General features: G+C 53.1%; 1 protein-coding gene across 1 annotated transcript; it reads left to right on the forward strand.

The window, feature by feature from the left end:
* Window positions 1-254: 254 nt before the first annotated feature.
* Rapgef3 (Rap guanine nucleotide exchange factor 3) lies at window positions 255-27,499 on the forward strand. The gene is made up of 28 exons (XM_005353988.2): window positions 255-331; window positions 767-979; window positions 6,829-6,882; window positions 6,970-7,076; window positions 7,269-7,390; window positions 7,567-7,735; window positions 8,310-8,394; window positions 10,013-10,073; window positions 10,159-10,235; window positions 10,403-10,514; window positions 10,801-10,966; window positions 11,228-11,316; window positions 11,571-11,649; window positions 11,852-12,011; window positions 12,100-12,182; window positions 12,750-12,789; window positions 15,166-15,250; window positions 15,563-15,709; window positions 18,199-18,296; window positions 18,645-18,770; window positions 18,850-19,031; window positions 19,298-19,388; window positions 19,500-19,550; window positions 20,398-20,485; window positions 20,899-20,963; window positions 22,088-22,142; window positions 22,225-22,296; window positions 23,507-27,499. Exons 1-28 carry the CDS (start codon window positions 326-328, stop codon window positions 23,623-23,625), a joined length of 2,802 nt encoding a protein of 933 aa, XP_005354045.1. The 5' UTR covers window positions 255-325; the 3' UTR covers window positions 23,626-27,499.
* Window positions 27,500-27,719: the final 220 nt, after the last annotated feature.

The raw sequence follows: 27,719 nt of genomic DNA on the forward strand, positions 1-27,719 counted from the left end.
CTGCTTCGCTTGAGCGCCCTGTGCCAGCTGGCGCTTACATCTGGAACCGAGGAGAAGGCTCGGAGTTCTTAGTCTTTTTTTTGGGGGGGGGGGTTCCCCAACTCCCCTCAGACCTCTACTCACCCAGGTCTAGCCCCTTTGCCTAGCCCTGCATCTTGCTCCTCCAGACAACCTGTCCTGCTGGGAACTGGCCCTTCGCTGCCGCCCGGGTGTCGCTCGCACCCACACTCCTCCAGGATTCCAGGTTGGAGCTGCCCTGGAGCGCGCCAGGGATCCTCCAGCCTCTTGCTAGAGCGTGCACCGCTGTGTGAGCTGGAGAAGAAACATGAAGGTGGGTAAGGTGGAGCCCGGGTCAGGGCCAAAGAAAGCTGCTGAAAAGGGCGGGGGAGGAAGCCGACACGTGGGGAGTTTGGGTGGGAGAAGGTGGTGGGGAGGAGAGTTTGAGGCTAAGCTGCTTCTGGGGATCTAGTGTGTGTACAGCCTCAAGCCGGGAGAGGTGGACATGCCTGCAGGACATGGGCAGTGAGGCGAGGCACAATTCCAGGGAGGACTGAGAAGGGCCCCATCTTTGTGAGCCAGCTGGAGACCCCTAGGTGCGCCAAGCCAGCAGGACCCGGGGCAGGTCTTCCTGTCCCTCCCCCGGCTCCTGGCAGGCTTGCTGCACCTCCGCCTGACCAGTCCAAGTGCAGAGCACGCTAAACGTGGTGTAGTGTGGAGATCCAGCTTCTCCAGCCGATGGCTGTCCACTTTTTCCCTTACATCACAGGTCAGCTGGCCAGGTGAGAACCACTGGCAGGTAGGCCCAGCTGTGGTGGAGAGTCCAGCTGTGGGGGCACCGCAGGTGGGAAGTCTCCCTGACGTGGTTCCAGAGGGCACGCTGCTCAATATGGTGCTGAAAAGAATGCACCGTCCCCGGTGCTGCTCTTACCAGCTGGTGTTCGAACACAGGCGGCCCAGCTGCATCCAGGGACTTCGCTGGGTGAGTACCCTCCATCTACCCAGTCTGGACCAAGGCTGGAAGAGTCCGGACTGCAGTGCTGGTGGGCCAGGCAGCTTGCTCTAGGGGTGCGGAGTAAAACATTTGGCAGGGCAGCTTGGAGTTGGTATGTGTGGCAGACCACATAATCAGAGCCTGTGTGTGTGGTGTGCTGATCTGCCCCCCGTTAGGGCTTTATCCTTTATCCATCACCTCCTTGTACCAGGCATGGACTTATGTGTTGTGATTTCTTTCTGTGTGGCAGTGGGAGATGTGGGGCCAGGTCAAGTGGGAGTGAAATTAGCTTGGTTACTGTTCTGGACACATCACTGTGGCAACGGTCTCCTTTGGTGAACAATTGAACCGGGCTGATTCTGTTTTTTGCTCCTGGGGTGAGGCATTTGTGTAGCTAAAGCTTGGCACCTGGCCATAGGGGACTGAAGAGGTTTCCGAGTGGAGAATGTCTGCTGAAGGAAGGGAGTGGGAAGGGTGGGGGCTGGAGGGGGGGCACGGTAGAGAAGCCAGTCCCCAGGATACTTTTCTCTCTTCCCAACCACCAGGCTTAACGGTCCTGTCTGTAAGTGGTGTATACCTCTCTCTCTCTCTGTGTGTGTGTGTGTGTGTGTGTGTGTGTAGGGGAGAGGGTTCTGGGTGGAGGATGGTGTGTGTGTGTGTGTGTGTGTGTGTGTGTGTGTGTGTAGGGGAGAGGGTACTGGGTGGAGGATGGCGTGTGTTTGTGTGTGTGTGTGTGTAGGGGAGAGGGTTCTGGGTGGAGGATGGTGTGTGTGTGTGTGTGTTTGTTGGGGCAAGGGGTAGCGTAGAGGGTGGAGAGAAAGCAGGAGTGGGCAACAAACTTGGAAAGGGTAATTTCTCACCAACAAGTCCCTATGATTAAAATCATCACCATTGCCCCCTTTCCCTACCTTATCCAAACACTACTGTCATTTCTAATAAAGGGAGCTGGGTTGAGAAAGGCCCAGGTGTGTCCAGAGGAGAAGACCCCCTGCACTGGAGTCCAGTCCCGACTTGCCCTTCTCTCTGGATTTTTCTAAAAGGGTGGGAGGAGCAGTGGTTCTACCCCACGTCCCTGCTCAGGCTCTGGGTCCCTGCAGGGCTGTAGTTCCTGCTGGGATCTAGCCTCTGGAACCTCCCTCTGGCCTTCCCCTTCAGGCTATAATTACTCGTGCTTTTCCTGTCCCCTTCCCAGCTTGGAGAAGCTAGGTAGGAGGTAGGAAAAGGTCAGTTACCAGGACAATGAGGTCACTGGGGACTCTCTTGGGATCCAAAGTCAGGGAGAGGATGAAGGAAGTCGCCGGTCAGTCTCCTAGCTCCCCTAAGACCTCAGAAAGGAAGGACCAGCTTGCACAGGAGGCTGGAAAGGTAAAAATAAGGGTTGCTGGACTGTAAATGGTGTCAAAGGTTCAGAAGCAGGCCCAACTCTGCCATTCACGGGAGAAGTGGGAGAGGGCTGGTGACTAAAGTGTTTAGGACTAGAGAATGCTGTCCCCCAGCTCTCTACCATGCTTGCCCTTGAGGGGTGCAGTGAGGTAGGTCCAGTCTACCGCGTGTGTGTGTTCGGGAGCTCCTTGGCTGTCTTCGCGGCGGCACCTCTTGACGCTCTTAAGGCTGCTTTGACTCATGAAGTGTTCCTATGAGGGAACAAGTCCCAGCAGGGTGTGTGCATGTAAGGGGTGAAGAAAGTGAGCCCAGAGCCCAAGAGACAGGGCTGGGTTGTTCACACTACACCCACCCCTTCACAAAGCCCAGGGGAAAGTGGGTTAGCCTGAAGAAGAGCTCATCGGAGACCAGACCACGGTTAACGCAGAAAGGACTTACCAACTATGGCTAAGTCAGTACAGCCAGGGGGTAAAGAGCACTTTTGAAAAATACGAGGGGGAGATGCGGTCTTGTACTATATGTGGGAACAGGAGAAAGATTGGGGTGACCATGGGTGGGCCCCACAGACTCAAGCAAAACTGGAATGTTTCTTCCATTCATATGACAGTTTGGGGGTAAATGTCTCTGTTCCCAAAACAAATCCATCCAAATATAGTGTAAGATCACAATACGTATGCCCCATGCCCTTTAACAGTTCATTATTGTTGCATTAAATATGCTCACAACAGCCTAGTGGGGTCAGTGCTAATGGTTTCGTCTTACAGATGTGAAAAGGGAGGCACAGAGAGGTCAAGCAGCAGGAGAAGGGCTGCACAGCTGCCGAGTGGCTGAACTGGGCTTCGTACCCAAGAGCCACCTACAGAGTAGCTCTGACCCACTCTCTGTCCCTGCCCTGTGCACCACCTGGCCTAGGACTTTAGACATGTCCAAAGGAACTGGTCTGGTGGATTTCCACGCTGTCTCGTTCCCTGACTGTCCTTCCAGCCAAGCTCTGATTCTTAGTGATGGAGATGGAGGGTGGGGCTGGCCATCAGACTAGTGCCAGCACCCCTCTGCCACCTCAAATCCCTCCTGCTCTCAGCTGAGAAGCATTATTAGGCAAGGGCTGAGGGTCTGATGACCCACGCCAGTCATTACTTTCCAACTGAGAACCTCAAAATGATATTCAAGGGTCATGAGATCAAGACCAGGGCCAGCCATAGCCCTATGTCAAGGCAGTAGGATGTTGGCAGAGGCTGCTTGTTTGCTTCCCAGCCACCCAGACCCGAAATAATTATGCAGAAACTATATTAATTACAACACTGCTTGACCAATAGCTTATGCATACCTTTAGCTAACTCTTACATCTTAAATTAAGCCATTTCTATTACTTTGTGTAGAGCCACAAGGTTGTGGCTTACCAGGTGAAGTTCTGTCTGGTATCTGTCTCCTTCAGTGGCTATATGACATCTCTCTGACTCCGCCTTCTTTCTCTCAGTATTCAGTTTAGTTTTCTCCCCGCCTTGCTCTAGTCTTCCCTGCCACAGGCCCAAAGTAGCTTCTTTATTGACCAATGGTAATAAAACATATACACAGCATGCAGCGGGGAATCCCACGTTAGTAGGAAAGTACACAGAAGAAGTAGAATGCTGGATTACTGCACTAACTCTTGCTGAGCAGTGGCTGCAAGGCAGGCACCATTCCATGGCCTTGAGATTATTAGCCTATTTCAATAATACAATAATAACTCCCTGGGATAGAGTTCTCCTTCACGGACAAGAAGTTGGTCCACAGAGAACTTAAGTCAGCATAAGGTCACATGCTCCCTGGCTGTCATGCAGAAAGCAGCATTTGAGCGCAGGCATCTGCTTCCAGTGGCCACACAGGTGCCCACTATTGCTTATTAATAGTCCTCTCCCAAGTCCCCAAGGTTCCCATTCACAAGATCACAGAAGGGTTATGTTAACAGGAGTGTCCCTTGCTCCTGAGGGCAGAATGCCTCTGCCATTTCTGTGGCTGTGACCTGCCCCGAGGAAGTCCAGGGGTTGAACTCATGAGAGATTACGGTAGGGCTATCTATGCGGGGGCTGTGGACTCAGACAGGCTCTGATGTGAATGCTGTTTGCCACCTGTTAGCGTGGGTTATGCAACCTTTTTCTGGCTGTGAAATAGAATGCAAACACCTGCTTCACATGGAGACGACACCTGAATCACCCCTTTCTGAGCAACTGTGTGACCCTAGGCTCTGAGGGCTCTGGTGACTTTGGCTCTGAGGGCTTCAGCTTTTTTAGTAAGATCACATGCCTTACGGTTGCACTCTCAGGCTACTGTCCTCAGACTCCCATGCCCGTCCCTTGGGGTAGGGCAGGAAGTGACCAGCTTGGTCACGTGGCCTCCTAGGTCAGGATAATTCCAGGAAGGGTTGGCTAAGGGATGGAGCTTAGTGGGTAGAGTGCGGGCCTAGCATGCTCGGAGCCTGTATAGTGGCAATTCTTGATATCCTAGCACTGAGGAAGTGAGGCGAAGAGATCAGAAGTTCAAGGTTATCTGCAGCTACTTAGTGACTTCAGCCTGGGCTGCAAGCGACCTTGCCTCAAAACAGCAGCAGCAACAACAACAACAACCAGAGACTGAAGAGATACAACCACCACCACCACCACGGGAGACTGAAGAGATGGCTCTGTGGATAAGAGCATCTGCTGATCATGCAGAGACCCTGAGTTTGATCCCGAGTAACCCTGTCAAGTGTCTCACAGTGACCTGTAACTCCAGTTACTTCCAGGGACTCTAATACCCTATTCTACCTTCTATAAGCACATGCATACACATACACAACACACATGCACGCACACGCACAAACACACACAAATAAATCTACCAATAGTAACAGAGCTCACGCTAGAGCCTGGACTGTAGGCACCAAAGGGAGCTGGGGCAGGAACTAGGGTGACTTGGGCATTTTGACATGAATAACAAGAAGTCATTAGCACTAGGGCACTGTTTGTTCCAACACAGGGCCTGGCTGGATAGCATTCCTGCCCTTCCTCCCTTCCTGGCTCCTCCTCCGCATTTCCTGTCCTTAAGTCTCTAGGGCTGTGTGTCTGGCACTGGTCTGGGCCCCCATGACCCGGGCAGGGCTACCCTTGGGACACCTAGTGACTTCCGCTCCATGCTGGGCTAGGCACCCATGCCAGACCTCCAGGCCTTTGCCTGGGTATAGTAACAAAATGTCTGTGCCTGAGACCTGCTAGTCTCCGGGAGAGGACTTGGATTCTAGCTCCCTAGCCAGTGCTTTTCCAGGTCCTTGGGTTCTGGCAGGTAAGATGGCTGGAATGGGACTGGTAAGAAAACTATTTGGGTGGGAGGTCCAGCCTACCCGTGACTGGCTAGCAGTCCTGTGCGTGCATGGCTGCCTTATGTGGGGTACTCGAATTCACCTCAAGACTTGTTGACCCATAATTCCCTACTCTGCCTACCACACCTAGGATGCAGTGCTATCAGGGAGGTAGACGTGCTTTGTGGGCTGAAAGGGGTGCCTTTGAGGGCTCATAGACAGCAGGGCACAGAGCTATTCATAAACTCTCCGTTTTCAGATGGCTGGAAAAGAGGGTTGTGAGGGGTCTTTGTGGTGATATGCCAGGGCACAGGTGCTCTGGAGTCCCTGGTGGCAACAAGACCCTTGTTAACTTGTGTTCCTATGCTAAGTCAGTCTTATGGGTTGCCAAGGCTTTACCCTCCCTTAGAGGGCTGTGGCCTACAGTATCTCCTAGAAAGAAACAAGCCTTCCAGCCACAGCCCCACCTGCGCCTCACTGAATAATGGGAGCTACCATAAAAGCACAGCCATAGGCACAGCAATGGTTAAACAAGGAATCTGTGCCGACCGACGGGGCCTGCCGAAAGCTCGTGGGTTTCTGCGACTTGCTCTTTAGAGATTTCGTACATAGAGCTGTTGTTCAGGATTGCATCATCAGTGCAGAGTCTGGCTCCAGAGTTTATATGTTCATTAAGTGAGCCACAGCCCTCCAGAGTGCCCTGTGTTCGGGCACAGAGCTGAGCTGGGGGTCAAGCCTATAGTCCCAGCTGGGAGCTGGTGTTCCCAGGCCTCCCAAGATGTTCGTGCCCTGGCCTCTCATGAATCCTGTATCGTGTGTTCCAACTTCCTTCAGCGCCACTCCCACAACCACACACAGGGCCTGTTTGCATGGTAGCCTGAGCATGGGTGGACCCTGGGTGAGCAGCGGAGGTGGTCTTGGGGGCTATCACCCACAGCACACCAGTGTGGGATAAAACTGTCGTCTGAGAGGGGCAGCAGCGTGGGGAACAGGCACACTGGGCAAGCAACACCTGTGTATTTATGGCTAAAGGCTCTTGGATGCATTGAGGCCGAGACTCAGGCAAGGGAAGAAGGGAGAAAGGCAGGAACGGGTCCCACTTCCCTCTTTCTGATCTGCAAATTCTCCCTGCTGCCCTCAGACACCGCTCACCAACAGTGAGGAGTCCCTGGACTTCAGTGTGAGCCTGGAGCAGGTACGAGCAGAGGAAAGCAGACCTGGGAGGGGGCAACAGGCTACGGGGTTCAGGCCTAAGTTTGCCACCACCCCCACTTCATCCCAGGCCACCACCGAGCGCGTGCTCAAGGCAGGGAAGCTCCTCCACCGTCATCTCCTGGCCACCTACCCTACCCTCATCCGAGACAGAAAATACCATCTCCGACTATACCGGTGAGCAGCAAGTGTGGCTCCTGGCTGCCCTTGGTGGTTACCCTGGCAGTTTCCATCCCTGCTCTCCTCCAGGCATCGGGGCCCAGCCCCACTTTGTAGGGGAAGAACTGGGCTTGGACCCGGATGGTGACTTTGGATAGAGATCCTGCTCACTCCCACTTTGATTGTCTGGCCTTCTTCCATTTCCCACAGGCAATGCTGCTCTGGCCGGGAGCTGGTGGATGTGATCTTGTCTCTGGGGCTTGGCGTCCATTCACGGAGCCAAGCTGTGGGTGTCTGCCAGGTGTTGCTGGATGAGGGTGCCCTTTACCATGGTGAGCTGAGCTCACATTGGGCACTAGGACTGGGTGGGGGTAGGGAGGGCTGACCTGAGGACTGGACTCTATTGGGAACTCTGGTCTGGAGGGGCTATAAGGCATAGTGAGGGTATGAAGTCCAATACCTGGCCTCATTTTCTCTTCTCTGTCTTGCCTGGGCCTTGGTTTCCCAGTAAAACATGACTGGACCTTCCAGGACCGAGATGCCCAATTCTATAGGTTCCCTGGACCAGAGCCAGAACCTGCGGGAACTCATGACGTGGAAGAGGAGCTTGTTGAGGCAATGGCTCTGCTCTCTCAGAGAGGGCCTGATGCCTTACTCACCGTGGCCCTCCGGAAGCCGTGAGTAAAAAGCCCTGCCCTCTGTCCCCACCCCACTTTCACGTGGCTTTCAGTTATACCCCAAAGGCTCTCACTTTCACCTGGGGGAGAGAACCTGGGCAGGAGTAGAAGCCTGAACTCAGCTCTCATTCTGCCTTGGACTTGCCATGTGACTTCAGCCCCCTCATCCTAGGCTGTTTCTCCTTCTATTCCTGCGGGTGTTGGGCCAGAGGGTCTAAAGACCCCCTCCCCACTGACAGAGGGTGTGGAGTTTTGACTGAGTCAGGGTTCAACCTCTAGCCCAACCAGCTACTCACCGGGTGACCTTGGGCCTCTTCAGCCAGCTTCCTCTTCTGTCAAGTGAGGATAGCAGTGCTCACATCATAGTTTGAGCATGGAATGAAATAGTGCGTGAAAGTGCTAGCACAGTGCCCGGGACCTGGGCCTCACCCACAAAGCCTGTTATTGATAACAGTGGATTGACTGATAGTTGCGGAGTTGCCATCTGGCTCCAGGTCCCGGGCCCCAGCAGGCAGGTGGGGTAGCTCTTCTCTGGCCATGGCCCCAGTTCTCAGGACTTCCTCTGCTCCTCCAGCCCAGGTCAGCGGACAGATGAAGAGCTGGACCTCATCTTCGAAGAGCTACTGCATATCAAGGCAGTGGCCCACCTCTCCAACTCCGTCAGTACACACACGGGCTTGCCCTTAGCTAGACCTCTTCCTCTGGGAGCCCCCGGGCTCCTACCGCCTACTGCTGGATGGTGTGTGTGTGTGTGTGTGTGTGTGTGTGTGTGTGTGTGTGTGTAACAGTTCCCACCTTTTCAAGCCTGTGGCTTGAAAATTTCTTCTCTCTCTCTCTCTCTCTCTCTCTGTCTCTCTCTCTCTCTCTCTCTTTCTCTCTCTCTCTCTCTAATTTTATTTGTTTGTTTGGTGGGTTTTGGTTTTTTCGAGACAGGGTTTCTCTGTAGCTTTGGAGCCTGCCCTGGAACTCGCTCTGTAGACCAGGCTGGCCTCAAACTCACAGAGATCCGCCTGCTCTGCCTCCTAAATGCTGGGATTAAAGGTGTGCACCACCACTGCCTGGCTTCTTTTTTTTTCATTTTTTTAAATTTCCCCTACCTTTTGTTTTTGTTTTGTTTGTTTGTTTGTTTTTTGAGTCAGAGTTTCTCTGTGTAACAGCTCTGGCTGTCCTGGAACTCGTTTTGTAGATCAGCCTGGCTTTCAGCTCAGAGTGCGTGGCTAACAGGCATGCACCACACACTTTGGCTTCTTTTTTTTCCCTCCTTTTTATTACAATTTTAAAATTATTTTATTATTTTATGTGTATGGATATTTTGCTCACATGTATGTCTGTATAAACCATGCATGCCTGGTGCCTATGGAGTCTAGAAAAGAGCATTGGATCCCCTGGAACTGGATGGTTACAGATGGCTGTGAGCTGCCATCTGGATGCTGGGAATCAAACACAGATCCTCTGGAAGAGCATCCAGTGCCCTTAGCCATTGAGCCGTCTCTCCAGTCTCTCTACCAAATTTCTTTTCTTTTTTTCTTTTTTTTCTTTTTTTGGTTTTTCTTTTTTTTTTTTTTTTAAATATTTATTTATTTATTATGTATACAATATTCTGTCTGTGTGTATGGCCAGAAGAGGGCACCAGACCCCATTACAGATGGTCGTGAGCCACCATGTGGTTGCTGGGAACTGAACTCAGGACCTTTGGAAGAGCAGGCAATGCTCTTAACCTCTGAGCCATCTCTCCAGCCCCTCTTTTTTTGGTTTTTCGAGACAGGGTTTCTCTGTGGCTTTGGAGCCTGTCCTGGAACTAGCCCTGTAGACCAGGCTGGTCTCGAACTCCCAGACATCTGCCTGCCTCTGCCTCCTGAGTGCTGGGATTAAAGGCGTGCGCCACCACCGCCCGGCTTTTCTTTCTTTTTTTTAATATTTATTTATTATGTATACAATATTCTGTCTGCGTGTATGTCTGCAGGCCAGAAGAGGGCACCAGACCTCATTACAGATGGTTGTGAGCCACCATGTGGTTGCTGGGAATTGAACTCAGAACCTTTGGAAGAGCAGGCAATGCTCTTAACCACTGAGCCATCTCTCCAGCCCCCTACCAAATTTCTTACTGTTAGCCTTCAGTCTGAATCTTTCCCCACTTCTTTGGCCATTTTTTTTTCTTTGCATTGTCTCTGGAACATCCCAAAGATAAGCAGCCTTGTCTTTGGACTTGCCCTCTCTCTCAGCCTGACTCTCTTCTCCCCGGGTTGACACTATTGATCTTCCTTCTCCCACCCCTAGGTGAAGCGGGAATTAGCTGCTGTTCTGCTCTTTGAACCACACAGCAAGGCAGGGACTGTGTGTAAGTCGGGTTGGCCACAGGGTCAGGGGCCATGGGGCAGTGGTGGGTGACAGAGGAGGACTGATGGGATCTGTGCTTCTGTCAGTGTTTAGCCAGGGGGACAAGGGCACCTCGTGGTACATCATCTGGAAGGGATCTGTCAATGTGGTGACCCACGGCAAGGTAAGTTCTCCCTCCAGCCCAGCACAGTCCCCCGGAGTGTCAATACTCTTTGCTTCATGTCCTCACGGACACTCCTCTTGATAGTCCCAAGGCTGCTGCTCCCACAGATGTGTCTGAGTCTGTCCCAACAGGGGCTGGTGCTAGGGTGGGCTGTGTCCTCGCTTCAGGGGCTGGTGACCACATTGCATGAGGGAGACGACTTTGGACAGCTGGCTCTGGTGAACGACGCACCTCGGGCAGCCACCATCATCCTTCGGGAAAATAACTGTCATTTGGGGGGTGAGGACATGGTGTGGGCCGGGGTGGTGAGGACATGGTGTGGTGTGGGGGGGGTGAGGACATGGTGTGGTGTGGCCCAGGGTCACTGATGTCCGCGAGAGCTTGTAAGCGGACTTGGGATCTGGCTGGGAGTGGACACCCTCAGTTTGGTGTGAGAGATCAGCAGAGGCTGGGATTTGGGTCTGTGGAGGGGTTGAGGTTGGGAAGTCTGATAAAGGGAGTCTTGAGAAGAGCTGAGGGGCCTCAGGAGCCTGCAGGCTCGGGGTTCGGAAGGGAGGTGGAACAGGAGGTCGGAAAAGGAGCCTAGGGCATTGGACACCTGTGTGGCTCCTTCTCCAGGATGTGGAAGCGAAAACCATGAGGCTGGAAGAGCATGGCAAAGTGGTGCTGGTTCTGGAGAGGAGCTCTCAGGGCACCGGCCCTTCCCGCCCCCCAACCCCAGGCAGGAATCGGTAACAAGCCCGCCGCATCTCTCCCTACACCGCTCCCCACTGCTCCCCACTTTCACACCTCCCCCACCTTCAGCCTTTTGCTTCTCATGCCGTGTTCCGGGGGTAGGAGGCACTGAAGGACTGGGGGATGTTCCAATGCCCCCTCTCCAAGATAAAAGAGGCTGGCCAATTGGGAGGCAGGATGGGATCAGTGTATGATGTCTATGCGGACGGAGTGATGGCGGAAGGGCACGTGCCATAGTTGGACTAGTTTTCCTCTAGGTATACAGTAATGTCTGGCACCCCAGAGAAGATCCTAGAACTCCTGTTGGAAGCTATGCGACCAGATTCCAGTGCTCATGACCCAACAGGTAGAGTCATAAGACACTACCTTTCTCTGAGTCATCAGGAGGTCACTGTGGCCTGACCTCATCAGGGGCTGGATGGGTCTATGTAGGCAGTTGGCAGGAAGTGCTCCTGGTCTGGGTGGAGAACACTGTAATAGGGGCTGGGCATTGATTCCCTTGCTTGTGCTGTACTTGGGGATGTGTGCTCCCGCTGCTCATATAGCTGTGCTATGACTTGGCTTCTGAAGTTCCTTCCCATCCCTAACCCTGCCCAACAGAGACATTCCTCAGTGACTTCCTGCTGACCCACAGTGTCTTCATGCCCAGCACCCAGCTCTTCACTGCCCTCTTGCATCAATATCCTTCCAGCCCCGGGGCGATGTGGGTAGGGGATGGGATGGTGTGTGGCAGTGAAGGAAGGAATCCCCATCCAAGTGACTGTTGTAACCCCTCCCCGATGCCCTGAACATACCTGTCCCAGTCTGGCCCTGCCCTTCCTCTGCTCAGGGGTGGTGGGTGGCCTTAGTGGCACGGTGTAGTTCCCTTGACTGGTGCCCACCTTCCATGTGGAGCCGGCAGAGCCTGCTGGAGGCAGCGAACAGGAACGAAGCACCTATGTCTGCAACAAAAGGCAGCAGATTCTGCGGCTAGTCAGCCGGTGGGTGGCCCTGTACGGCCCCATGCTCCACTCAGACCCCGTGGCCACCAGCTTCCTCCAGGTACCTGGGGAGTGCAGCTGGGCTGGCTGGGATGCCTGTGAAGATACAGCAGCAGCCACCCCAGGAGCTAACGCTCAGCCTTTCACAGAAACTCTCAGACCTGGTGAGCAGGGATGCCCGACTTAGCAACTTGCTGAGGGAGCAGTGGCCAGAGAGGAGGCGGCATCACAGGTGACCCTCTGACTGACGTTCGTCTGCCCTCTTTGTGCAGCACAGGCTGAGTGGCTGGCACTGGTCCATCTGGGCCTTCAGTCTAGGCCACCTGGCTTCTGTCAGGTGTTCTTGTCAGCCCCATTTCATTCCCACACATGCTACAGTCATTCATAGGCTCATCTATATGTTGAATGCACCTACATGTTCACGTCTTCCATTTGACCAGTTGCTATGGACAATGGCACCGATTTTCACCCATCCTGCCCATCAACTCCTTTGCATTTATTTACCTTGCTTCCCCAGACATGTATGGGGGCAACTGGGGTTCAAGGGCGAGAGCTCATTCAGATTCCTGGAGCCTGTGTTTCCCTCCTGCCTCCCCCTCTCTCCTGGAAATCACAAAAGCCAGTCCAGGTCTTAAGTGCATCTTGCCTCCTGCCCTGTGTACCCTCCCCTCTGCATCCCTCTGAGCTTCTGGGGAGGGCAAGATGGGACCCAGACCACTGTGGCCACTGACCCTGAGAGGCGCCCTGCCTGAGGGGTTCTTAGGGGCCCTCTCACCTCCTCTCTCACTCCTCTCTGCAGGTTGGAAAATGGCTGTGGGAATGCATCTCCTCAGATCAAGGTGCCTGCCCTGCCTCTTGTTTTTCCCTCGGCCTGGTCCTCTGCCCCTCCTGCCTCCATGTCCAGAGGGTCCTTGACCTGTGATGGGTGCATCAGGGGAGGTCGTGTTCGAGAGCTACAAGATTAAGGGGATACTTTCATCCCTTCCCTAAGGGGCTTTTATTCCTTTGGGAGATGGTTCATGCCTGCATTTGTAGCTGGGAGATGAGATGGGTGATTGCGTTCACTCCTGGGACACAAGGGTTTCCGGTGGATGGTATTCCAGGGACTTAGATAGTATGATGGCCCATTCTGGGGGTCCAGGTAGCCAGCCCACTCCCAGATGAGAAGTTGTGGCTGGTGCTAAGATCTGGCTGAAGACTAGTGGGAGAAAGGACTGGGGAGAAGGTGGGATGCATTGGCGAAGAACAAAGTCAGTACCTTGGCTTCAGCCAGCCCCATTAGTCGGAGGCTCTCCCTGGCTCTTGTCTGCTCTCGTCAAAGCTGGCCCCACCTCAGGACCTTAGCGTTTAGCCTTTACATGAACCTTTCTTTGGTTGCTCCTTTGCTCTCTCGCTCTTTGTTCTGAACAGAGTCAGAACATGAGTTCCCTAGAAGTCTTTCTATTCCCCATCCGGAGCATCCCCGTGTGTCCTCTCTGGTTCCTTCCAAGTATTCTTACCTGCAGACTTGACTGTTACCTCAAACTCCTTATACCCAGGGGTCCCCTCATCCTACTCTTTACTAGTCTCCTGGATGCCCATCTGAGACCAGGTTCCTCCCACACTGCAGAACTCGTGGTGTGTGGTATGTTCCTGTCTGTCACATTCTGTCAGGATCTCTACTTGTTTTACATACAGCATGTGACTGACACCCGGGAATCAATGTCAGTCAGCCAGCATGTCAGACTCTACGCTGGATGCTGAGTGGTGTGGCCGTGGGTTCACAGTCACTTGTGGGCCAGAGCTGCAAATGTGTGAAGTCAATGGAGCCTGAGAAGGCAAGAGGAGAAAGCCGACTTATTGACTTACCATGAGGGCTTAGAGAAGTGTCTGGGGGCTAAGCTGAGGACAGGGCAGCACTGGAGGTAGTGAGGAGGCCAGGATGGTGGGCAGGGGCCAGATTGTCTCCTCTCACCGTCCCAGCTGCGAACCGTTGAGAGGTTGGAGGAGACAGTGATGACTTCTATCCCTGGCTCAGTGTACCTCTCTCTGCTCAGGGCGGTTAGAGGAAGTGAGTGGCTGGACCTGAGGGCTGGGGGGAGTTTAGTGAACTATTGTAGTAGTTAAGAGATCATTCTGGGAGCTAGAGAGATGGCTCAGTGATTAAGAGCTCTGACTGTTCTTCCAGAGGTCCAGAGTTCAATTCCCAGCAACCATAACAGCTCAGCTATCTGTAGTGAGATCTGATGCCCTCTTTTGGTGTGCAGGCATGCATGCAGATGGAGCACTTGCATACATTAAATAAATACTGGGTGGGGTAGAGGGCACTGGGGACTCATTTAAATGAAGAACCCAGAAGGAAGTGACAAGGTCTGTGGAGCAGGGAGGAGCCTGAAAGTAGTGAAGGCAGGATGTGGGAACCCTGGATGCAAGAAGTTTGGGGCAATGAGTCAGGAAAGGGAATATAACTTTAAGGCCGGAGCCCTGGTGAACCCACAGGTGGTAGCATTTTGAACATTGTCTGTGGCACTCACTGTGGGGACTCGGGAAGCTGTCTAGGAAGGGACGGGGAGCAGGAGACCAGCTCCATTTAGAGGCAGAGAGGAAGTACTGGGTTTGGAGAGAGTATCAAGGCCAGATGAACTCACCATAGGCCGGCCCATCAGAAAGGGTATCTGGTCTTGGCAGCCCACTCTGTCAGGGCAGCTCCTGGAGGACACGGGCACAGAGGGAGCACAGCAAGTTTCTAGCCCCGTAACAGTTGCTGTGTGGCCTTTGACATATTACTTAACTTCTCTGAGTCTCATTTATCGCATCCATAAAATGAGGATTAAAAATACTTTTCTCCAAGGGCTACTGTGACTATTTCAGTGCCCAGAACAATGCCCCACTTTGTAGCAGATGCTAAGCGGGGAAAGGAGAGAAGAAACTGGGTCCAGGCATTTTTATCCCAGAACAGCTCTGGCCCTGTTTGTGGAGGTGGCTGAACCGTCCCCCTCCCCTGTCCCGCCCCACGGATGACTGGCCTGCATTTGACCTCTGTGTTTCCTCCTGGCTGGCTCCCTGCCCTCCCTCAGCTTGGATTCAGATGACCAACCTGCAGAGCCTCTGGGCCTTAGGACGCTTTGGGGTAGCTGCAGGTGGTGACAAAGGCCCTCCCTGTCTCTCTCTGCACATTTCTGAATGCTGGAGTCTTGTCTTTTTTTTTTTTTTTTTTTTTTTTTTTTTTGTCTCAGGCCCGGAATGCACCTGTTTGGCTCCCTGGCCAGGAGGAACCCCTCCCAAGCAGCACTAGTGGCGCCATTCGAGTTGGGGACAAAGGTGGGTGACTGAGCAAGCCAGGCATGGACTGATGTCAGCATTGCTGTCTCTGCCTCCCTTGCCCAGCGTGAGGGGTGGCGAGAAGTGTGGTCTTCCCCAGGGCCTTTGCTATAGCTGCCAGGCAGGTGGGGACCTCTGCTACTTCCCTAGGCCCGGGGCTCCCCACTGGGCCCTCCCACCGGCCTGGTGGACTTCTCCTTAAATTCTCTTTTCTGGACTATGGGAGTCCTGCTACTGATCTATGGCCTTGCTCCTCATGGGGTCGGGAGACCAGGCACCTGCTGATCCATCTCAGTCCTTCCTCTTCTCCAGTCCCCTACGACATCTGCAGACCCGACCACTCGGTGCTGACTCTGCAGCTGCCTGTGACGGCCTCCGTGAGAGAGGTGATGGCTGCTCTGGCTCATGAGGACCACTGGACCAAGGGGCAGGTTCTGGTCAAGGTCAATTCTGCAGGCGGTAAGTTGTGTCTCTGGATCAACTCTCCACCCTGGGAGGGTGCCCTCAGATCCACACCGACGCCCTTGAATTCAGACCATTATATTCATGCCCTGCACTTGTGGTAAGATTCCCACATCTCCTCTGGCTGTGACTCCCTGCACAGGGAGTGTGAGCTCTCTGTTTGAGCTCACCACCTGTAAAGCACAGACAATGAGATGCTCTGCTCCTCAGAGCATCTGTGAGGCTTGAATGAGGAACGTGTTTAGAATGGTGTCTGATATGTGTCACTCTCAGACACTCATTTATTCCTAATCACCGTCTCTCAAGGGAAAATTTCATCCCTTTTTTTTAACCATGGAAACCAGAGTTCAGAGAATCCGGCGTATTCCCCGAGCTAGTAGCATTAGCGAGCATGTGGCTAGTCTTTGGTTTATATAGTCCTCATTCATTAAGTCATTCAGCAGATTTCCTGGTTTGCTTTCTGTTTTTTTTTTCAATGAAAAGCATGATCAAAATAAATGTGGGGAGGCAAATGCATGCTTCATTTTACAGCCATCGTGAAGGGAAATGAAGGGACTCAAGGCAGGAACTAAAGCAGAGGCCACGGAGGAGTGCTGCTAACTGGCTTGCTCCCCCTGGCTTGCTCAGCCTTTCTTACATTGCCCAGAACCACCTGCCCAGGGTAGCACTGCCCACAGCAGGCTGGGTCCTCCCAGATCAATCATTAATCAAGAAAATGCCCCCATAGACTTGCTGCAGGCCACTCTGACACAGGCCTTTTCCCAAATGAGGTTCCCTCTTCCAAGATGAACTTAGCTTGTGTCGTTGACAAACCAACTAGCAGAGCAAACACTTTAAAAATTAGTTTCTTTTTTATAATTTTTATTTTAAGAGTACGGGTGTTTTGCCTAAATGTATGGTCTGTGCACCACCATACATGTGTTTGAGTCTCATAAAAGTAAGAAGAGGGGGTTGGATCTCCTGAAGAAGGAGGTCCAGACAGTTGTGAGATACCATGTGGATGCTGGGAATCGAACCCAGGTCCTCTGGAAGAGTAACCCAGTGTGTTTAACCACTGAGCCTCCTCTTCAGCCCCCACAACAAACATTTCTGAGGCCAAGCTATGTAGACACAATGTGTTAGGTGCTTGGATTACTACAGAAACTGCAACTGATCAGCCAGATGGTGACAACAGACTGGACTCCCAGAGCTATGTGAGAATTCCAATTTAACCTCTAACCAGCTGGGGGACCCCTGGCCTCTCTGTGTCTCCATTTCCTTGCCTGTCCAGTGGGCATTATCCCTGTAATGTTATGAGAGATAGCAATAGCTGTTGGACTACAGATAACCCACAAGGCATGTCACCCAGAACCTAGTGCATCTCTCCCTAGACGGTCATCCAGGTTATCAGGACCTGCTTTTGGAGAATTTGGTATATTAAAAAGCCACTGTTACCTTTGAAAAGTGTAGCCTGGGCCTGATGGCCAGAGCCCAGCAGTCAGGAACTGGGGTCCTCAGGGAACTATGGCCAGGCGAGGATAAAAGCCCTCTCCCAGAGTCAGCAACACTGTAGCACACCTGTGTGCTCAGCTCTAGGAAGCACTGCCCCCTCGTGGTTACCTGGTGAATTACCGCTGGCCAAAGTCTAGTTTACTGAGACCCTACTGTGTGGCCGTCATTTTCAGATCACTGATGAACACCTATCCAGTAACCAATGCTCTGTTACAAATCTCCCTAAGTGAACATTTGCTTATAAGTTACTTATAAAAATCACGTCATTGACATGTGATTATAAAACTACACACAAACTAGAAATACAGAACAGGTGAGAAAATGGATTAATTAAATCGAGGAGCTGCTTCTTCTCTGGACACGTGTAGTCTTGTATGCCGGACTTTGGGAGCCACTGGCCAAGGGCCTGGACACTCAAAGACTCAACACCTTGTCCAGCACAGTCAATGAAAGCAACAAGAGGTGTCTAGGGCGTTTCCTAACTGTCAGAGGGCCTTTTTATACACATCATTTTCTTGCAGTAGCCATGCTTCTAAAAGTGACCCAGTGGGGCTGGAGAGATGGCTCAGTGGCTAAGAGCACTAACTGCTCTACAGAGGACCCAGGTTCGATTCCCAGCGCCCACACTAATAACTGTCTCTAACTCCAAGATCTGACACCCTTACACAGACATACATGCAGGCAAAACACCAACGCATATAAAATAAAAAAATTTTTTTTTAAAAAAAAAGTGACCTAGGATGTAGCTGGAGTGAGTCCTACCATCTCTGATTAAGGAAAGAAGAAGCTGAGGGTCAGGGAAGTTGAAGTCTCCCCTAAGACTGACCAGTCTCTGGTGCTGCAGGCAGTGTCAAGGTGTAGGCTTGTGCACCTACCTGTACGTCTGGAGTCTCAGCCACTGCCAGAAGAAAACTCTCAGATAGGCAGGGGCCTCCAGCTGGCCCCCTGGCTTCCCTCCCAACCGCCTCCCCCAACACTGCCTCTTGCCTTGGCAGATGTCGTTGGCCTGCAGCCAGATGCCCGCGGTGTGGCCACATCCCTGGGGCTCAACGAGCGGCTCTTTGTTGTGGACCCACAGGAAGTTCATGAGCTGGTAGGGACGGGCAGGTTGCCAGAGCCTGGGGAGCTGTGGGAGGCCGGGTGGGTTCTGGGAGGAGGGCCACAGAGGAGAGAGGGGGGTGTTCGGCTCTGCCTGCTCCTGTGTCATCGCGGGGAAGAGAGAAGGAAGGCCTCACCATCTGTGGAGAGTCGGAGGAGAAGAGGGGCTACCCTAACTCCAGCATGAGGGAGTCGTCAGTGCAGTGACCCCTCAGGAGAGCCCATTTTCCAGACCCAACAAGCCCCTCCACTTCAAGTGCCCTGTCTGTCCACTGCCCCTCTGACCACAGGTAGAGCCTTTGTCCCAGGTCCTCCCCGTATCTGAGCACTCTTTCCCCGGCAGACCCCACACCCCGAGCAGCTGGGGCCCACTCTGGGTTCTTCTGAGATGCTGGACCTAGTGAGCGCCAAGGACCTGGCAGGCCAGCTGACGGAGCTTGACTGGAGCCTCTTCAACAGGATCCACCAGGTGCAGGGGGTGGAGACCAGGAGGGGGCGTGGCCAGGACGCCAGGCCTAGCACACTGACCAGGCCTCTGCCCCATCCAGGTGGAGCTGATCCATTACGTGCTGGGGCCCCAGCACCTGCGGGATGTCACCACCGCAAACCTGGAGCGCTTCATGCGGCGCTTCAATGAGCTGCAGTATTGGGTGGCCACCGAGCTCTGTCTCTGCTCGGTTCCTGGGCCCCGGGCTCAGCTGCTCCGGAAGTTCATCAAGCTGGCAGCCCAGTGAGTGCCTGTTGGGACAGTGTGCAGTGTGGAGACATGATGGGGGTAGAGAGGGATAATGGGATGTGTGGAAACAGTGGCCCTGTGTTGCCAGCCCTGTGGCCGCCCTTTCTTAACCCCCTTTCCTGCCCACTGTGTTGCCCAATCTGCCTTCTCTTTGTTCCCGGGTCCCCAAGAGTCTTTGCTTCCTAAGCCACCCACCCTGCCAAGGCAGCACTGGGGACATGGCTGCTTCCTCTGAGGGTGCCTGGGTCTTGTGCTCACAGCCTCAAGGAGCAGAAGAATCTCAACTCTTTCTTTGCGGTCATGTTTGGCCTCAGCAACTCTGCCATCAGCCGCCTGGCCCACACCTGGGAGGTAGGTGCCCAGGAGGATCAGATGCCAAGGCTAGGCCTCTGCCCTCCTGGGGGATGTCTAGGGTGGCTCTCTCTTCCCAGTCATGGCCCCTCATCTGTCTTACCTTTACAGCGTCTCCCCCATAAAGTACGGAAGCTGTACTCTGCCCTGGAGAGGCTTCTGGTAAGTGCTGGGGCCATCTCTGAACACTGACTCTTGGCCTTCCACAGCTTTCAGTGCACACCGAGGGCCTGGATCCCTCTGGCCTGTGGTTGTGGAAGCTGGCGGAGGGTGTGTGGCATAGTGATGGGGGGCCTTGTGGTATACTGTACCCCTTGGTATTCACGTAAGGGATATTTGCCCTGGATATGAGACCACGGCAGGCCCAGGGATGTGCTGGGTCTAAGATTCAGGTGTGGGATGGGGGAGGGGGTCAGAGGATGCCAGACTAGCTCCTCAGTCCGAGGGTTCAGGCTGATGGCCAAGCATGACAGCAAAGACAGTACTGTGGTCTTCTGTTCCTTGAGGCTGTGAGCAGGAGACCCACTGTATGTCAGGTAGGAGGGTCGCTGTCCCCTTCAGGACCCTAGAAGGGCTTGTGGGCCCATCCTTTAAGGCGAAAGTGAAGAATGACGTCAGCTGAGCTTCCTGGAACCTTTGAAGGTTTTGTAGAGTCTAGAGAGAAGAGCGCCAAGGTGTCTTACGAGTCCTCTACAAAACTGGTCACCTCATGGAATGCCAGGGGTTCCGAAGAGTACAGCCACCAGAGAGACAGAGAGGCTGGGAGAGGTTTCCCAGAAACCTCCAGGCCTCTGACTAATCACCGTGAAGATTCCCTGGGAGCATTGGGAACTTAGGGAGCCAGTCCTTGTCCCCTTTGTCCTACCACAGAGCCTGCCTCAGCGAGACCCTGTAGGAAGGGGAAGCTGGCTTGGAGCCGCTCCTATGTGGCCTGGGACCTAGGAGAGGATGGGTCTGTGGTAGGCCCTCGTGTGCAGGACTCCCTCAGGGAAGCTTTTTCTCCTCACAGGACCCATCGTGGAACCACCGAGTGTATCGGTTGGCACTCACCAAGCTCTCCCCTCCTGTCATCCCCTTCATGCCCCTGCTACTCAAAGGTAGGACCCGCGCTCTCTTCTCTGCTTCCATCCCGGGAACATTCATGTTCCCTCAGCACTCTCTGACAGCTGAGGGGCTGGTATACAGGGAGCACCAAGCTAGTTAGGAGGTAGGACAGGAGCATAGTAGGGCTGTACCGAGAGCTGTGGTTGAAATCCCAAGAGATGTCAGTGCATTGGGATGACGTGGAGGTTGCTGGAGGCCAAGGATGTGGGTGGAACAGGCCCTGTGATCCCTGTGATCCCTGTGGTTGGCCCCTCACCTTTCCTGGGGGGAACCTCCAGCATTTGGGAGGCAGAGGCAGACAGATCTCCATGAGTTCAAGACCAGCCTGGTCTACCAAGAGAGTTCCAGGACAGCCAAGATTGTTACACAGAGAAATCCTGTCTCAAAAAAATAAATCCCTTTGCAGACATGACCTTCATCCACGAGGGAAACCACACGCTCGTAGAGAACCTCATCAACTTTGAGAAGATGGTGAGTGCGAAGAAAATGGGCTTCCACTTCCGGTGCAGGGTGGCAGTATGACAGTTGCCCAAGAAGGGTCGGGTTAGGGGTCAGCTGATAGAGTCTGAACCCCGGTGTGCATGCAAGTGATCCGAGTACATAAGAGGCTGAGGCAGGAGGATTCTGTGTTTAAGAATAGCCTGGGCTATTGAGAGACCTTGTTTCAAGAAAAATTAAAGGGGCCAGAGAGATAGCTCAGCGGTTAAGAGCACTGGCTGCTCTTCCAGAGGTCCTGAGTTCAATTCTCAGCAACCACATGGGGGCTCACAACCATCTATAATGTGATTTGGTGCCTTCTTTTGGTGTGTAGGCATACATGCAGACAGAACACTGTATACATAATAAATAAATCTTTGCCAGGCGGTGGTGGTGCACACCTTTAATCCCAGCATTTGGAAGGCAGAGGCAGGCAGATCTCCATGAGTTCGAGACCAGCTTGGTCTACCAAGAGAGTTCCAGGACAGCTATGATTGTTACACAGAGAAATCCTGTTTCGAAAAAGTAAATTAGAACAGAATATTTTTTTTTAACTTTTTATTGCTTTTATTGAGCTATGCATTTTTCTCTGCTCCCCTTCCCTTCAACCCTCTCCCATGGTCCCCATGCTCCCAATTTACTCAGGAGATCTTGTCTTTTTCTACATTCCCATGTAGATTAGATCCATGTATGTCTCTCTTAGAATCCTCATTATTGTCTAGGTTCTCTGGGATTGTGAATTGTAGGCTGGTTTTCTTCGAAGAGAATATTCATTATTAAATCACTCCTCCCTTATTCTACTGCACATGGGAGGGAGGGCCTGCCTTCCTATTGGGACTACTGGGATGACAGTCCCAAACATCACACTGTTCAGTAAGAGTCCCTTCTAACCCTAATCTCTTAGCCTTCCCTAATCGCCAGCTGCTTCCCTGTCTTCCAGCTGCTGCCTTGTTGCTTTTGAGCATCTGGTATGCTGGGTTGAAGCAGCCTTCACCCTGTCTTTTATAGACCCCTCGTCCCTAGGAACGTGGCTTAAAGGGGGCTTGACTCCCAGCTTCCCATATGCAGGCCACGCTCTGGGCTCACAGGCAGATATCATGTCTTTGTGTCACCCACAGCGAATGATGGCCAGAGCCATGCGGATGCTCCACCACTGCCGGAGCCACAGCACAGGTAAGAAGTGGTCCCTTGGTGCTCAGGGAGGCTCAGGCTCAGCATGGCTCTCTCCCTGACTCGGCCCTTCCACCCTACCCAGTGCCTCTGTCACCACTCAGAAGCCGAGTTTCCCACATCCACGAGGACAGCCAGGCATCAAGGATTTCCACATGTAAGTGATGGGACAGGGGTACTGGCAGTAGTTGGCATAGCCAGGATGGAGCCGGGTGTTTTTGTACAGTCCATTGGCACTGTATGGGACAGGTGCTACCTCCGGCCTGTGTATTTATCTGATATGCGTTGTATGTGGTTAAAGAATAGTCATAGCATACGGTTCGTATCACGATGCCCATCCCGTGTTCACAGATGCTTCTGCTGATAATAAATTGAGTCCAGGTAGAACACAGACGACAGCTTGGTTCTCCACTGTCTACTCCCTCTCCCCCCACAGCTGCCACTCTGGTGAATTTGGAATTACTCTCTCTGTCTTGTATTTTGTATTTTGTTTGTTGATTGATCGATTGATATTTGAGACAGTCTTACCTTGTAGCCCAGGCTAGGATTCCAAGTTTGTGCCATAACCTGTGTTTTGTTTTTTTAGGTAGCCTTATCTCATATCCACATGCTTCATAATATTACAGTAAACTTTGTTCAGGTTTTATTCCATTTATGTATGTGTGAACATATGCACATGTATATGTGTACATACTATGCAGTGGTCAGATGACAGTCTTGGGGTTGTTCCTCAGGTACCCACCCTCTCCTTTTTGTGAGACAAGCTCTCTCACTGGCCTGGGATTTACCAGGTAGTCTCGGCTGGCTAACTGGCCGCAGAGATCTGCTTCCTTCTACCTCACCAGCATGGGGATCAAAGACTCTTGCCGGTTCTGAGGTTTGGACTCAGGTCTTCACGCTTGCAAGACAAACAGTTCATACCTTGAGCTAGCCATCCAACCTTTGGTTGGTTTGTTTTTGTTTCCTTGACCTTTTTGAGCCAAAGCCTTTGCTGGCCTAGAACTTGCTATGTAGCCCAGGTTGGCTTCAAACTCATAAAGATCCCCTTGCCTCTACCTCCTTAGTTCTGGAGTAAAGGCACACACCACTATTCGTGGCCATTTTTTTTCTTATGAAACAGGGCCTGGAACTGTCCATCCCCCCTGCCTCAGCTTCTGAAGCTCGGGATTATAAACTGTTTTAGTTCCCTTTGAAGTAGAGAATGGGTACCATGTCCTTGGACTCCAATGGTGGTGGTGGGGCCTAGTGTTAAGAGGATGCAGGGTTGGGATGGAAGCCCGAGAGCTGAGGCTGCTCCCTGGAGAGGGCAGTGGTGGGTTTGGCGAGGTGGCGATGGTGCCCCCCCTGATGGCTCTCCTTTCCCCCAGGCTCAGAGCAGTCCCTGAGCACCCGGAGTCCAGCCAGCACCTGGGCTTACGTCCAGCAACTGAAGGTCATTGACAACCAGCGGGAACTGTCCCGCCTCTCCCGGGAGCTGGAGCCATGAAGAGGGACTGGACGGAGCAGGCACTTCTCTCAGAGAAAGCCAGAGCCTGTGGGGCCCCGAGAGGTCCAGAGGCCAGCCACAGCTGGGCAGGGCTCTCCATGGAGCGGACTGAAGGCCCTGGAGTGGGCAGTCTAGAGGCAGCTGGCCCCTGTGAGGACTGTCAGCTAAGGAGATCTTTGATGTGGAACTGAGCTGGCCATAAGGCCAAGGAAAAGGGGACATGGAGGCCCTGGAGTGGGCAGGGGAGCTGGGAGGTGCAAGGACTCCGAGGTACAATAGAGAGCTCTCCCACCAGGCTTTTTACGCCGTCTGTACATACAGCTGTGCCGCCCTGTGGTCCCCAGGCCCCGCGCTTGTGTTTCACGGGGGTCAGAGAGCTCATATCTGCAGCATGCGTGTGCACTGGGTGGGGTCTTGCCTAGGAGAGGGTGGGGGAGTTTGGCTTTTCTCTCCACTGAGAAAAACGGCTGGGTGTAGGCAGGGCTGTGGCCTGGAGTGGTGGTCCCTGTGGAGCAGCCTTGTTCCCATAAATTAACAAAGATAACGTGTGTTCTGTGGCCTGGGCGTGTGACAGGGAAAGCCGGTGGAGGAGGAATTTGTTCCTGGGTACAGAAAGCAGCCCCACCACCTCAGTCTGGGCTCCAGGAAAGCCGACTGTTACCCAGATGGGCTACGGTGCTGTCCTGGGCACTCTGGGGATCATCAGCTCTCTGCCAAAAAAGACTATAAAAGTCCAGATGCAGCTAGCATCCTTCTTCCCGGCTCTGCTCCCTCATCTGCCCTTGATCCTGTTGGGTGCTGTGTGTGCTGAGCACAGGGGTGAAGGAAGAGACATAGGCAGAAGACGTGAAAACATAACCACACCTGTCTAGGCGAAGTTTCCAGGATGCTGCCCTCTCTGCTCTCTTTGTTGGGAGCCTGGAAGCGCTAGGCCAACCTGAAAGAAACCCCACAGCCTCCACCATGACCCTGAGTAAACTCCAGGGCAGCCAGGACTCTCAGGCATCTGGAGGAGGTGTGCTTACAGAAGAAGGGCTGGAGGCAGCTAGGGCAGCCCCGCGCTCCTCCTGTGGTGTAGCAGCTAGCTCAGACTTGACATACTCCACCTCCCCCTGGTCTCCAAACACTGCCAGACTCTTCACAGCAGGAGGCCACAGAGGCTAAGTCAGCTGATCCCAGGAGAGGTCCAAGCTGTTGGCAGGGAGACAGACAACACAGGGACATCACCCCCAGGTCTAATGAGCCTGAGCACACCAGTGCATTCTTTGCCTTCATTTGCCCAGCTGTAAGGTGGGCATGATAGAGTCACCAGTGGCAAGGCAGAAGGTCTTGCCTCCTCCAGAGTGACTGTCACAGTTCTGTGTCTGTGACCTGGGGGACAAGCCGCATCTCCGGGAGTGGAATCCAAGACAGCTCTCGGGTTAGAACCAACTGCTGGGATGACCAAACCAGTTCTGTTGCCCGTGGGCAGGGAGGGAGAATCTGAGGGCAGCATCCTGAGCTGAGCAATCGTGATCTGAGCCCAAGCCTCCGTGAGTCAGGAGTCCCCTGAAGCTTTCTTGTCTCCTAAGCCCATTCATTGTCAGTGTTTTCGGTGGAGACCGTGCCAGTCAATCTCAGCCCTTTGCCATCTCCACAGACTGCAGGGTGAAACCAACCCAGCCTCCTTCACCTGCTTTTATTTCTTCTCCCTGGTCATTCTTACCTTCTGGGCTCCAACATCCTGGGCTCCATATGGGCCTTCCAACTGAGACAAGCTGCAGCTTCCAGCCAATCTACCTCAGTCTGGACCTCTTTGACCCTGCTGGGAAAGATTCTGGCAGGAGAACAATGCCCTGGACACACAGGGGACACAGACTTGGGAGTGGATGTATGAGCCAGGTCACCGCCTAGGGCACAGGGGACTGAGGAAGAGTCCAGGCTCCTGGTGGCCGTCTCCTGATGTTCAGGCAGAGGGTGGGAAGCTGCTCCTGCTCCCTGGCTTCCCAGACTGTGTGTATCCGTGGGTGGTGGAGGTACCTGAGGCCAAAATAGGAGGGGAAGATCACAAGCTGCTTAAGAGAGACTAAACAGGGAGGGAGCCTTTAAAAAACCTTGGTACCTAAAGAGGTAGAACAGAGGTGTGTGTGTGTCTGTGTCTGTGTTTCTTGTGAGGGAAAACAGCATGAGTGGTCATTGCGCATGCCTGTGGCCCTCCCTGTCTCCCATATGGTTCCCTGTAAGGGCTACAGCCATGGGCCAGGCCAGGCTTGTACTTCACCAGGGGTGGTTATGCTTCTCTAGCCGTGCACGGTGCCTGGTGAGAGGGCAGAGGGGTTGGAGCCAGCCCTCCCCGTCCTTCAAGCCTTATTGCCCATCACAGGAAGATTGGCACAAACCTGTGAGCCAGCTCAGAATTCGGCTGGGTGGGAACGGGCCTGCTTCCACAGGTTTGTTGGCTCTGTGTCCCCAGCAGTCCTGACGGAAGAACACTCACTCTGCTTCCCAGGTAGCAAAAATTAGACATTTTGATGTCGCTGCTGCTGTCGGTAAGATTTGTCAGGGTAATAATAGTCTGAGATTTGAATAGTGCCTCTGGCCTCCATCACACTTTCACATCTACAGTCTTATTTTTATCCTGATGACAGAATAGGAACTACAGGTTATTTTTTTTTAACCTTGTTTCATAGTCAGAGGAACTGAGGCACGGAGAGATTTGCCTAAGGTCACCTAACGGCTTAATGACAGGGTGGCTGCGGCAAGTAACTGCATAAGTATCAGCCATGTCCCCGGCGTGTCCAGTGTCACCTCCCTGGATCCCACTGTCTTCTGTAGGAGTAGCTCAGATGTAGAGCCCTTTCTCCCGTCTCTGTTGCTAGGATCTGGTTTTCAAGGCTGCAGTGGGGGCCTGTGAGTGGGGTCAGTTGCCCTTACCTTCGCATATCGATTCCCCAAATCTATCAGAAGAGGAACTTAGAGGGTAATAAAAGCCCTATACTGCCTAGTTCTCGCCCACCAGAAGATCTGAGGCCCAGAACTGCTCTTGCATGGAAACCCTCCCCCATCAGCCTGCAGAGCCCTGCCTCTTGTCGAAGATGCTCCCAGTTCACCACTAGTGGGATCTGCCTGAATTTCAGACAGGTGTGGCTGTCGATGGCTGATGCCAGCTCTGATCTTGTTCATAAGTCTCCCCTTCCACACGTCCACAGACCTGAAAGGGCATATGTATTTTAAAGCTCTGCCCCATAGACAAAGAGTTGGTCTCATGTTTGCTGGGACTGTGGACCTGTTCAACCAGACCTGTCAATAGGCCAGTTGATTCGGGGATCCCTCTTTCAGATCCTGGGCCATCCCCGTGAATGGTAGTTCCTCCCTGGCCTAGTTTGGTGGCACCTGAGGCTGAAGGGCTTGCAACCCAGGGCAGGTGGTTGTGTCCCTTGTACTGGTGATGAAGCTGGACTGTGGTGGGAAGCCACACTGGCTCAGCTGCTCAGGAGCACTTTCTCTCCCACGCCTGAGGGGACTTCCTTGCAGGAGCCTTGATAGGGCAGAAGGGTGGAGGGAACACAGAGTGTGGGGCTTTGGGACCCTGGAAGCGGGAAGATAGGGTGGTGTGCCGGGTGCTAAGGATTCTGGTTGCTGTACAGATGGAGACAGGCCAGTGTGGCCCTCAGATCAGTTGGTAGAAATGGGTTGGAGGGGTCTCAGAACAGTGACCACATAATTCAAAGTACTTGGCAAAGAGAAAACGGTATACTTGTACAGAAGCGTGCATAGCTCCACATCAAGCTTGTGAGCACTCTGATAAGAGCCCTGCTGGGGTTTTGTTCCCAGAAAGGGATCCTGCACCTTTCTGAGAGACCAGAGCTCAGCCTCACATTTGTTTTTTTTTTTTAAAGCCAAGACAGTTTTTTAAAGATGTATTTATTATGTATACAGTGTCCTGTCTGCATGCTTGTTTACACACCAGAAGAGGGTATTAGATCTCATTATAGATGGTTGTGAGCCACGAGGCACTGTTCTATAGGTTCAAGTATGACGTTCCTCTGTCCTTATGTCACCCTTGCCAGGGTCTCTTGATTCCTTTATTTTGCATCTGTAAGGGAAACTGAGGA

This window comes from Microtus ochrogaster, chromosome 15 (assembly GCF_000317375.1).
Source record: "Microtus ochrogaster isolate Prairie Vole_2 chromosome 15, MicOch1.0, whole genome shotgun sequence".
Classification (NCBI taxonomy): Eukaryota; Metazoa; Chordata; class Mammalia; order Rodentia; family Cricetidae; genus Microtus; species Microtus ochrogaster.